Source organism: Gracilinanus agilis, chromosome 1 (genome assembly GCF_016433145.1).
Source record: "Gracilinanus agilis isolate LMUSP501 chromosome 1, AgileGrace, whole genome shotgun sequence".
NCBI classification, from domain to species: domain Eukaryota; kingdom Metazoa; phylum Chordata; class Mammalia; order Didelphimorphia; family Didelphidae; genus Gracilinanus; species Gracilinanus agilis.
The window spans coordinates 57739140-57752126 of NC_058130.1; the positions used below are offsets into that span (position 1 = coordinate 57739140).

General features: G+C 44.2%; 1 protein-coding gene across 1 annotated transcript in view; it reads right to left on the bottom strand.

Moving 5' to 3' along the window:
* The window catches only part of PLXND1 (plexin D1), a 235474-nt gene that overhangs the window by 89547 nt on the left and 132940 nt on the right, over positions 1 to 12987 (bottom strand). The window contains exon 10 of the mRNA XM_044676038.1: positions 1817 to 1906. Coding sequence (XP_044531973.1) covers positions 1817 to 1906 — 90 coding nt within the window. The remainder of the gene's footprint in view (positions 1 to 1816; positions 1907 to 12987) is intronic.

Below are 12987 nucleotides of genomic sequence, written 5' to 3' on the forward strand. Positions count from 1 at the left end.
AAAGAGAGAGAGAGAGAGAGAGAGAGAGAGAGAGAGAGAGAGAGAGAGAGAGAGAGAGAGAGAGAGAGTTTGTTCTTTTTTTTAAAGCAAAATCAAATCCTGTCTCTGTTGCTTGGGATAAGACTTCAGAAAATAAGCATCCCAGGAAAAGGATCCAGGAGCTCCCATCACTGCAAAGTCCTCCTTGCCACTTCCCTGCCAAATCCTACTTGGGATTTGGACTCATGGGGGAATCCAAAGAGCAGGCTGGGAAGTGGAGGGCGAAGACAGAGAGACTGAGGTATAAGTAGGGGGGAAATGATTGAGTTAGCTCTTCAAGAGTGTCCTTGGGAAGAACAAAGCCACACGTTCCCCTTTGCTTTGATTCAACCAGGGGCTCTTTCTGTTTTGGCCAAGCTCTCTGCCCTTCTAACCCCCAATTCCATCCACCCACTCAGACTCTTTCCCCCAAACGACAACTCCCCAAGCCTTCCCAAATGGCCTGGGAATGCTTGTCTGGGTTGGGCTGAACAGATGTTCCAGTCCAAAGGCTGGCTCGGGACCTCTTGCTACAGGCCTCTAAGGACAGGGTTCTGTGGGTATACTTGGGAGGACCAGCAAGGGGAGGAAAAAAGAGAAGAGGGAACCAAGGAAGGAAAGGGAGAAAGACGAGAAGAAAATGAGAAGGAAGAAGCAAAAAGGGAGAAAAGAAGAGATAAAATCAGGGAAGATGGAAGGAGATTAATGGGATGGGAGAAAGGGGGAAGGGGGAGAGAAAGGAAAGAGAAAGGGAAGAAAGAGAAAAGCAAAGAGAGATGGGAAAAGGATGAGATGTGAAGGATGGAAAAGTTTGGGGGAGGGGACAATAAAGGACTGAGAAGGCCAGTCACTCCTATGCTCCTGTGTTACTTGAAACAAGATTCCAGTCTCCTTGCTGCGGGGGAGGAACACAGACCTCTGGGAATTGAGCTCCCGGCCCCATCTGGTGAAGGTGGAGAGTGGGTGTGAAGTCCTGTCTGAGCCTCCAGAAATTGCAAACACAGATGGTCACCTTTCCTTTTCTAAGACCCTCTGTGAGCTGAGAGACTCAGGGAGGGAGGAGAGTTGGATAAACTTACCATATTATTAACTTCATTTTTCTGGACTGTCAGAGAACATCCCCATCCTCACCACTCAGCAAATGAAGCTTGATGCGGATGGGGCTGCTAGGGTCATTCAATGCATTCCCTTACTTTGGGGCCCAGGGATCCTGAAATTATTCCAGACCCATAACTTGTCCTCGGTAGAGCAAGACAGGCTAAAATTTTGGACCCAGAGTCTTTTAGATTTTGCTTTTCTCCAGTCCTCCCTTTCCAAGATCTCAGGAATTTTCCAGCTGAGGCCCAAAGTCTTATGACTTTGTCCCTTCTTTTCCCACACAGAAGGCATTTAATAAAGCACCCACTAAAGTCCCAATCATTGGACCAAGAACCTTGGGGAATATTTAGTCCAATGCCCTTATTTTACAAATGAGGAAAGCAATGGCCAAAGTCAGTATAAGCTTGGTATAAAGGGGCATGCTTGAGTTGGTTTGTACACTTGCCAAGTTGAGGGAAGGTGGAGAAGTGAGGGAAGGAAGAGATAGAGAAAGTAAGGATGAGAAAAGGGAAGGGTATGGAGAAGAGGAATGGAGGAGAGCTCTCACTGGATTACCCTATTGGTCTCTGAAGGACAAAGGATGGGGAAGAACAGAAGAGGGTGGAGATGGTATCTCAGATCCATAAGCAGCTTCCCCATCTATGTCCATGGGGGAACCGATGCTAGTGGCTTTATGATAGAGCCCCCTTCTTTAACTTACCACGACATTGCTACACTGAATTTCTGAGGCGTTGACCCAGGTGGCTTCAAAGTTCTCATCGCTTCCAAAGTTGCATGCCAATGACAAACCCTGGAAGAAGATACAGTTGGAGAGTGAGGGCTGACAAGTCCAGAACCCTGATTCCTTTTCCCTACTTCATTCTCCATACCAGACCAGAGGTCAACAAGTCCCCTGTGGCCATGATAAACCACAGGAGGCAACTTCTAGACCCAAACCTTAAACCAATCATTTCTCAAACCAATCTTGACTTCACCTTCTAGACTATTATCACATTATCTCCCCACCTTCCTTTTTTCTTCATCTATCTAAATTCCATGAGTATTCTGAAATCCAACTCAAGACTCTTCCCAAGAAAACTCTGACCATTACTCTACATATCTAGCACATGATCAAAAATAATTAGTCCTTTGGTCTGGGTGGATTCTGGAAGGGAGCTTGGGGGAGGTTATTCTCAGAGAATCATGTCCCTATCCTTCTCAAGAACCCAGAATAACTCCCAGCTGTCTAAAGAATGAATTCTAAAACTCAAGGCTATCCATATCCTTGGCTTCACATTAACTTTCCAACTTTTTTGCTATGCCCCATCAGAGAAAAGGAAGTAGTGTGGTACAGAGAGAGAAGTGGTGGCTTTGGAGTCAAAGGCTATGGGCTAGAAAACTGCCCTTGCTGTTATTTCTCTTCTTTGGAGCCAGGCTTCTTTGTAATTCTGCTTCACTTTCTTCACTGAAAAACTGGGATCAGAAGAGCATCTACCTCTCAGGTTGTGAGAACCAGATGAGATAATTCCTACAGAGTACTAAGCATAGTGACTGGCACATACTTGGTACTTCTTGTGGTTGATGTTTTTCAGTAATATCCAACTCTCTGTGATCCCATCTGGAGTTTTCTTGGCAAAGATACTGAACTGATTTGCCATTTCCCTCTCCAGTCCAATTTATAGATGGGGAAACTGAGGCAAACAGGATTAAGGGCTTGCCCAGGGTCATGCAACAAGTAAGTTTGAGGTTGGATTTGAACTCATGAAGATGAGTCTTCCTGACTCCAAGCCTGGCACCCTATCAACTGGGTTACCTAGCTGCCTAGTTGGTGCTTAATAAATGCTTATTCCCCCCTCTCAATCCTTCCTACCTTGCTTTAATAAAATATAGTGACTCCCTTTCATCCCCAGAATCAAATACTCATATACTTGAGACACAAAAAATTTTTCCTCTCCCCTCACTTATTGAATTCCTCCTCATCCTTCAAGGTTCAGCTTGGCTCAGCCCATATTGATCTATCCCCTTTTTTTGAACAATTATACAGTACTCTAACTGGGGGTCCATGGTAGCTCTTTGCCTGCCTCATAGTAATTCTTCCTTCCATCTAGCCTTGTCCACCCCAGCATTTATTGACAAGTTTGAGGATGAGTCACTTAGTAAGTATTGATTGATTGAGTTAATTTAGAAAAGAGAGGCTGAGGTCATCTAATGACTAGTCTCAGATTTGAAACTCTCTGGTGTGGATTCTCTTTAATTCCTTTCCGTGTTTATGAGGGTGGGGCAAGAAGAGAAACTGGATTTTAAGTTGGAGAGACTGTAGAAACATTTCTGGAAGGACACTGGAAGGGACCACAGATAAACTGAGGAGCCTGATCTCCAAAGAAGAGAAAGGACATCTCCCTGCTCATTTCTCTCCTCACCTAGCTTGAAATAGATTCCCCTTCCTTACACAACAATATCTGCTGAACTCCTTCCCTTCCTTCAAGGACTAACAGGCACTCTTGATTCCCTGTCACAAATGCTGGCAAAAGAGATCTCTTCTTGCCTCAGATTCCTCATAGAGCTTGGCCTGGCTCTCCTTTGTTGCTAGCATTTTCTACCTTGTATTGTGCTTACACATTATATTCCGCTTCTCCCCTAGTAGACAGGGAGAATGTCATATTACCTACCCAGCGCTGTATCCCTAGCATGAGTCTAGGACTTTTCCATATAGTAGGTATTTAATAAATGTTTATTGGATTTTATGGCTCCTGAAGGTTTGAATATTCACTGAGGGCAAGGACTAGACTTTTAAAGAGTTCTTCCATCTACAAGAGTCAAAGAAATCCAAGAATTGAATATTAGATTAAAATGGGGAAGGGGGAACCCCAATCCTTTTGAAATAGTTTACAAAAAATGTATGATCCATGTTTTCTCCACCCTTTAAGACTGTCATCTTCTCAGGCTTCCAGCCCACAGTACTATCTTCCTTGGCTTCTTTTTCCCTTCCTGGCACCAGGCACCTTCCAAGCTGCTGGCCAGGCCTTCGTCCCATCAGCTTCTAATGGGAATTGGCAGGGTTTGCCTGGAGTTAGGAAAGGAAAGGCAGCATGGTGCAGTGGAAGGAAATCTAGCCTTGGGAGTCAAGAAGACTGCAAAGTTCGCTTTGGATTTCTGACACCCAGGGTCTGAGAGACCCTGGGCAGATCTTATAACTTCTTGGAGCCCCAGGCAACTCTGTAAGGCTATACTTGCAAGGCAGATACAGAGTTACAAATCTGGCTCATCTCCCCAAAGAAAAATTTGGCAAAAGGGGAAAATGATAGAATATGATCTGGCTTTTGTTTCTGGAAGAAGGGAAACAATACACATGGATAGATTGGTAGCTGTGTGTATATGGGTATATTTAATATTATCTATACAACAATAATATGTATACATGTGTACTATATACATGATAAGTATATATGTATTCTAAGATGGATGATAAGGGTTTTTATGTATTAGTAATATACAATAATAACAACAGGATATATTTTATTTTATGTTTACTTTATCATTATATATTTTATATAATTAATATCATTATATAATATTTCATACTGTTATATAATAATATAGTGTATATAAAGCATAAATATAAACATTATATACACATATGAAGTAGTTAAATACAAGTTACTTTGGGAGGGATGGCACTAGCAGATTACAAAGCACTTTCCATATAATATCTCTATGAAATGTATTGGCTCCAAGACAGAAGAGTGGGGAGGGCTAGGCATTTGGGGTTAAATGACTTGCTCAGGGTCACACAGCCAGGAAGTATCTAAGGCCAAAATAGAACCCAAGACTTCTTTTCTCTTGGCCTGGCTCTCAATTCACTAAGCCACCTTGCTGCCCCTTGGCTGTATATATTTTTCTATGTACTTCTTGTCTCCCACATTAAAATAAAAACTCATTGAAGGTAGTGATTGCTTCCCTCTTTGGCCCGTGTCCCCATGGCCCAGGGCAGTGCCTGGCACATAATAGGCACTCAGGAAAGAATAATTGATTGATTAATTGATAAACTATTGGATAAATGTGGGCTGTTGGTATTACTGTAGTGTAGACAAGGCGAATGAATGAATGAAGTTCAAAGGCAAAGTCTGATCTTGAGCCTACACTGGGCTAAGCCTTTGAAGATGCTTGTGTGCAGTCTTGGGACCTTGGTGCCCCTAAGGGCTTCCTGTTTCCTCCCCACTCCCATTCATTTCCATACCAGCGGTCTTCCCCTCAGGCCTGGGGGCCCCACAGAGGAAGCTTGGGAAGTTCTTTTCCCATCTTGCTGGTTGCTGATAAAACAGGGGGTGGAGGAGCTGACAAGAAGAAAAATTCCTCATCCTAGGGAGGAACCTGCAATCTGACAGGGGCAGAAAATGTTGATTTCCCCCCCCCCCCCCCATTGCTCACATGCAGGGGTCTTGTGCTTAGACTTTGGAGAGAGGGACCAGAGCATCTGCTGACAACCACTGGCTGGCTCCACCCTGGCCTGGGTCTTTTTCCAGCTGTTGGCCAAGTGGTCTATAATGAAATAGCCACTGTGGATTCAGTGATTGATATCTATGTACCCTCAGGCAAGTTATTTGCTTCTCTCAGCCTTAGTTTCCTCATCTGTAAAATGGCCTTTGGGACTTCACCATCCCATTCCAGTCTCAATGGGAGGCTTGCTTTGAGAGAGCAGTGGACCTAAAATGGTTTCCAAATTCATGGAATCATGAACTTAGAGCTGGAAGGGAACTTTAGAGGCCATTGAGTTCAACCCCTTCATTTTAAGATGAGGAAATTGAGACCAGAGAAAATGAAGGGACTTGCTCAAAAGGTGAGGTAAGGAGCAAATAGAAGGATTTGAACCCAGCTATTCTGATTCTACATATAGTGTTCTTCCTTCTGTAGTCTTTTCCTCATCCAATCAGGATTTGGCTTTGGTAAAAAACAAATCACTCTGTGGGATCAGGAGCAGCTAGGTAGCCTGGTTGGATAATGAGTCAGGCCTGGAGTTGGGAAGACCTGGCAATCAAATCTGGTCTCAGATTCTTCCTAGCTGTGCTACCCTGGATAAGTCATTTACCCCCCACCCCCTTGCCTAGCGCTCCCCATGCTGCTGTCTTGGAAACAATAATAAGACAGAAGGTAAGGATTTAAAAAAAAAAAAAAAGAACCTTTAGGATCAGAGAAAAGAAAGAATCTAGAACTAACAAGCTAGCCTAAGTCCTATTTTTGACTTGCTTGCTGGGGTCAGCCTTAGAAGTAGGGCAATGAGACAGCTCCCTTCATCATATAAGATGTGAGACGTTGGGCCCTGCCCAGTGGCATACAGCACCAGATTTAGAGCCTGAAGGCTTGAGTTCAAATCCTAAGGCTGCTACTTACTACCCTAGTGTGAAAGAAAGGTTTGTATGACAAAGATTGGGGTGTGTGATGACCGGCAAGTTCAAAATGAGTTAAAGGAGAGATGACAGCTGAAGTTTGATCCTATGCTCTCTACTCCAGCACCAGCACAGTAGTCAGAATGAGGAAAGCAAATTCCCACTCTCCTCTGCCCTCATTATCTGGAATTCTCTACTGAGCTCTAGGCAACACATTTTAGGAAAGGTATTGACAAGCTGGATTGGATCCAAGATGCTAAGAGGACTAGAGATGATGCCACATTAGAGTGCATTTGTAATGTGGGTTTAGGTCCAACAACTCCCTCATGTAGCAGAGGTGGGATAATCACCCCTCTCTCTCACTCTCTCTCTCTTTAGACTTGATACTGCTTCCATGTTCCTTTCATCTCAAGATCTAAGACAACCAAGGGGTATGTTTTGTTTTTGGTCCTCATTGGTTAGTTTTTTCAGCTCTTCGTGATCCCTTTTTAGGTTTTCTTGGCAAAGAATACTGGAGTGTTTCGCTATTTCTTTCTCTAGCATTAAAAAAACAAAAAACACATTGCTATTTCCTTATTAATTGATTAAAAATGGCAACTTCCCTCATTAGTAAATCATCTCTTATTCATTTTATAAGTTGGAGAAATCTTTTCCCATAAAGTGTTAGTCTCCTCTCTACCATTCTCAAACTCCTTAAACTTACCTTGGTTTAAACAGACATTTGTCTATCCTATTTATTTATGGTGTAACTAACAATAAAGTGAAGACATAATGATTTACAATATAAGGGCTGTGAGGAATACTACAACCAAAGACGTCTGTAACTATTACTACATCTGCTCACTTTGCGGTGCTGGAAATGTATTCCCACCATTCATTTCTCTCAGAACACCAATTAAAATATCTTCTCAAAAATTCTCTTCCTGTTTCTTAGGAAGTCAAGAGTTAAATTCAGTTTTCTTGGGAAATGCTCTCTCAATTTTTTTTTTCTTTGACTTCTCTTTAGCCATCATAGTTAACAGTCTCTCCAGAGTTAACTGTTCAGATTCTCAGTCTCCTCACAGACTCCTTATTGAATCATAGATAAACTGTAACCCCAAAATTCCATTTTAAGATATGGTAACAGTATCTTTCTTCTCACTGTACACAAAATATTGAAGCCAATGTTACATATGAAAGGAGCCGGGGATGTTTAGCTTGAATGTGATAGTCTTCATGAATCTGAGGATGTCATGTAGAAAACAGATTAGAATTGTTCTGCTTGGCCCCGGAGAAAATGAGGGAAAAGGGTGAGGCAGCTAGGTGGCTCAGTGGCTAGAGAGTCAAGCCTGGAATAGGGAGGACCTGAGCTGCAAGTTTTAAAGGTGCAGAGTAGAACATGTAAAGAAAAACTTCCTAACAAAAAGTGCCATTGATTGCCTTGGGTGTTAGTGAATCCCCCTTCACCAGAAGTCTTCAAGCAAAGGCCACCAGGAATTTTATTGTTGAAGAGATCCTTCTTTATCTCCAGATCGGGACAGATGACTTATGAATGCCTTACAAATTCTTAGGGTCCTTGATCCTGTCACTGGGGTTCAAATCTTGGGTGATGGGTCAGTCTGAAGCCAGGTTCAAGGTTGAGAGTAAGTTAGGGTCAGTCTATGGCCAGATTTGGGCATCAGTGAAGGGCTTAGGCAAATGTGACTCTGGCTAAGACTGGATCAGAGTGTCAGTGGATTATAGGTTTAGAATTGGAAGGGACTTGAGATCATCTAGTTTAACCCCCTCATTTCACAGTTGAGGGTGCAGAAGCTCAAGGAGGTTAAATGACTTGCTTAAAAGTTATACAGGTATTAAGTGGCGGAGTTTGGTTTCAAACTCAGGTCTAGAAACCTCAAAACCAGTGTTCTTTCTGCTGTACCACCTTGCCTCCCTCATCTTTTGGAATGAGTTTTGGAGAGTCAAAATTTGATCAGGGTTTGGGTTGAATCTCAGACAGGTTTAGGAGTTAGTTTGTGGTTGGACTTGGAATCTATCACTGCCAAAGCTGAGCTCAGGATTAGGGTTGGTGGGCCAGACTTTGGTCAATGTTTAGATGTCAACCAGTAGCTGAAACTAGGGTCAGTATTTGGCCAAGACTAGGGGACATCTGTGACTAGAACAGAACAAAACTAACTAGTTCCTGTTGGGATCACACCCAAGACTTCATTTACAGAGTTCTCGCCACTGGAAACACCAACTCCAGACAGCACTTAATAATTTGGTAGCACCTCATACAGTGATGGATGGATGACTTAACCCTTATTCTAAGTAGACAGTGGCTTTCCCAGAGGCCCCATATAGAGATGTTGCTATCACTTCAGCATCTACAACTAATCATTCATAATGTTTTCTCACAGCCAGCCAAGTAGTTCCATCATAAAACAGGGAACCTGCAATAATGTGGACAACATGGAGGGCTTCTAAATCTACTACTGTTGCCAAGAATGCATGAAAGAGAATTGGTGTGATATTTTAGGGAATTGGCAGCTTGGTGGTGCAGTGGACAGAGTACTGGGCCTGGAGGCAGGAAGTCTCATCTTCCTGAGTTCAATTTTGGCCTCAGACACTTACTAGCTATATGACTCTAGACAAGTCACTTTACTCTGTTTGCCTCAGTTTCTTCATCTGTAAAATAGGCCGGAGAAAGAAATGGCAAACCACTCTAATACCTCTGCCAAAAAGATCCCAAATGGGGTCATAAAGAGTCAGATACAAATAAACAATAACAACAAATTTTAGGGAGGCCTGGGTTCCATTTGTAACCATTATTCATTCACTATATAACCTTGGGTAAATCAGCTCACTTGTAGAGACTGTGGTATAGTCCGCAGAGCCAGACTTCATGAAGTAAGCAAGGTCTGGGTTCTAATCATAAGTTTATTAGCTAGTAGGACCCAGGGAAAATCACTTAAATACCTTTAGCCTCAGGTTTCCTCATCTGGAAGACAGAGATAATATCTTCAGCCTTTGTTACAAAAGACTGTCCAGAGGATGAAATAAGCCCATTTACATTGAGGATTTTGAAAACCTCAAACAGTTTATATAATGCCTATTGTCATTATTAACCTCATTCAGGGGCTTTTAGTTTCTCCATCAGCAAGCTGGGAATGATAATAAAGTCTTCCTTTAGAGGCTTGTTGTGAAGATCAAATGAAATGGGACAATGGAAAGAGCTCTGCCCTTGGGACAATTCCTTCTCATCCATAAATGACTGGGGGAGGGTGGGGAGAAAGCAGGGAAGAAAGAAGGTTCTGGATAGATGATCTCTTCCCACACACCAGAAAGGGCCATTTCTTTAGACAGTAACTGGCTCTGTAGTTGAAACTGTCCAGCTGTCACAAATGTGGGGAACACCAGGACACAGAGGGAACCCTATACAACAAAAGAATGGATGAGACCACAGGGAAAAAATGAATGTGATAAACTGCCTTAGTGCTTTCATGGAACTCAAGCCCACTTTATTATGTGGGTGGGGAGACTGAGAGGCAGCGTGGAACAGAGGCCAGAAGGGCTAGTTTAAGAGCCAAGACTTGGGTTCAAATCTTGTTTCTGACACATATGAGCTATGTGTCTGCAGGCTAAGACACTGAACTTCTCAGCATTCAAGCAACTGTCATCAACCATAAAACATAGATGGTTTTGTGCAGGGCATCTTCACACCAGGAATTCTCCACATGGGTGAAATCACTGGTCCTCAATCCTAGTCCTTTGCAGGTCAGGACAGGTTTGAGAAGAAGAGCACCTTTCCTGCTCCTAATTTTCTTGGAATCTAGGAGATAATGGTCATGGAAGGATTTTGCAGTATGGGATAGTTCTCAGGATATAGAGCTCTTAGACACATCTTTAGAGAAATAATTGGGTCCACCTAGATGACAGTGGAAGCTGCTGTCAAGTGGGTTTTTGAGAGGTCCCAAGTCTGCCTGTCCCCTGAGAACTCACTGAGGAAAGTCCCATTTCAGACTGAACAATAGATCTTAAAGTACTTAATGATCCCAGTTTAGGTGGACTAGTAAACCTCATCAAATGTTAAGTACCACTTTTTGTCCTGGTAGTTTCTCCCATTGTATCAAAGTCCTCTCCCAGGTAGCCCAGCCCTTGGCTGGACCTTTCCTTTTGGCATCCATTGTAAAGCATCAGCTTCTCCCCCCTGTCTTGGACTTCTCATTGCCTTGTAGTCACAGTAAAGCCAATCAATCATTCTTCCCTGTCCTTAGTTCCCCAAAAGGTATATAAGATCCCCAAGTTCTATTATTCTTTGGAGAATCTTCTAGAGCAGTGATCCTCCTAGAGATTCTGCCCCAGAGCCCCAGGGTGTTGGCTCTGTGTAGTTCTGGGCTCTTGGCTCTGTGACAGCTGCCGATTATCATGGACCTATCTCTTTCCAGTTTAAAGACTTGGTTTTTCGCACTACTTCAGTAGTTCTGTGTTTTTCCAAGTTGACACGCCATGGAATTTACTTAAAAGGGCATTAGATTTGGGGATCAGAGGCCGGGGCTCTAATGCTCCTCATTATCTGTGTGACAATGGACCAGTTGCACCTCCCTGACTCAGTTTCTTCACCGGTCAAGTGAGAGGTTGGGTAGATGATCTCTAAGGATTCTCCCAGCTCTCCCTTCTACGATCCAGACTGTGCAATCCTGATAATAACAGAGAACATTTCATTTGTATGAGGAGCAGATCGTAGGCGCTAAATTATAGAAAGGGGCTGCCAGATGGTGTGCTTCTAATGGAGCTTCGAGGAGGAGTAAATGAGACGCCTCATGCCTGGCACAGCTCCAGGATCTGTCAATGCCTCCTGCCCAAGATGCCTTGGACCCACCCCACCAAGGCCTGGGCCCAGGTACTGCTTCCTCCTCACCCCAACTTCAGGATCCCCAAACCTCCACAGGCCAGACAGCAAGGGCCTGCCAGGGCATCCTGGGGGCCCTCCTGGGAGAGGCTTCTCCTTTCGGAGTGTGACTGCTTTTCCCAGTCCCTGCTAGAAGCTCCCCTGGGCCCCTGTTCCGTCTGCATTGGGGACCGGATGGCAGCAAAGGAAAACAGGCCACCTACAAATGTTTTCCAAACACTTTGCCTCCTCCCTAGAGAGGCCTCTCCCAGAGAGGCACAGCCTCTTGGGGCACGGTGGAGCCTGGCATGGGGAGGGATCATGGGACTTAGAAATGCAAAGGACCTTAAGGATGAGCATTTTCAACTCTTTCCATTTACAAATGAAGAAATGGAGGCCTAGAGGGGGGACGTGACTTGTTTCAAGTCACACAGATCTAATTGGCAGAGTTTAAACACAGAGTCCTTTCTACTGCCAAAGGAAAAAAAAATAAGAAAAAGCATCCGCCAAAGAGAGGGGTTGGTGCATTAGTTAATGGCGCTGTTCGAGACAACTTCTTAATTAGAAAAAAGAAAGACGCACATTTTCGAATACTCCTTAATGGTTCTGATGAGATGTTCCAAGTTGTTCTGACTACTTTCTCCATTTACGCATCTTAGGAAACAGCAGTGAACAGCTGAGGCCATTTTCTTTTGCACCTGCCCAACTTTCAAATCTCTCAGTTTTTGCTTCGAAGACTCGTAGAAATCCCCCAAGTGGTATCATCATGGGTCCCGACCCGGGGTAGGTGGGAGGGGTACAAGAGAGGCTTTGTTGTCGCTGGCCTAACCCTGGGCACTGATTCTGAGAGAAGCCCCATGGTAGGGAGGGAGGCAGTTTTAGATTTAGTGATGCTAAGACGCTTAAGGGCCATCCAATCTAATACTCTCATTTCCCAGATGAGAAAACTGAGGCCCGGTGAGGGTGAGTGATTTGTCTCAGGTCACACAGGTAAGACAAAGGGACGGCTAGGATTGGAGCCAAATCTGATGCCAGTCTGGGGTTCTTTACCAGCCGGAGCCTCCTAAAAATGAACTCCTGAGTGCCCTTTCACACAAATCAAGACAACTGGTAGGGTGTGGAGCTGGCTCCCTCACTACACCTTTCTTTCTCCACTTCTTCTAAGAGAAAGAAGGGGAGTTCCTAGAGAGAATGAGAGCCCCAGGCGTAAGGAGCACCTCTTTGCTGGTCTCTCCCCCTTTAAGGCTGCCCCTTTTAGTTACTCCCGGCTCCACAGTTTCCCTGGGAGGAGGTAGGCTGGGCCACGTGGGAAGACTACTCCCAGGCCTCCCCTCTCCCTGCCCTCCCGGGACAAGCCTGGAAAAGGCTCAGCCTGGATCTGGGGTCATCACTGGGAGAGGGGCACAAAGACACAGAAGAGCAGGGTTGGTGCCACCAAAAAAGGATGGCATTTGCCCACGAGACTCTCCCATTTCCTCTCTCATGGAACCCCTGATTGTCCCCTAAAAGGGACTTGATTTTTCAAATACTGAAGGAAGGAGCTGGAAGAAGACTTAATTATCACCAGTCCAACTTCCTTGTCTAATAGGAAAACAGAGGCCCAGTAAAGTTACTGGCCAGTCAGTTCTAGACAAAAAGAACCATTCTTGTGAATGGCTG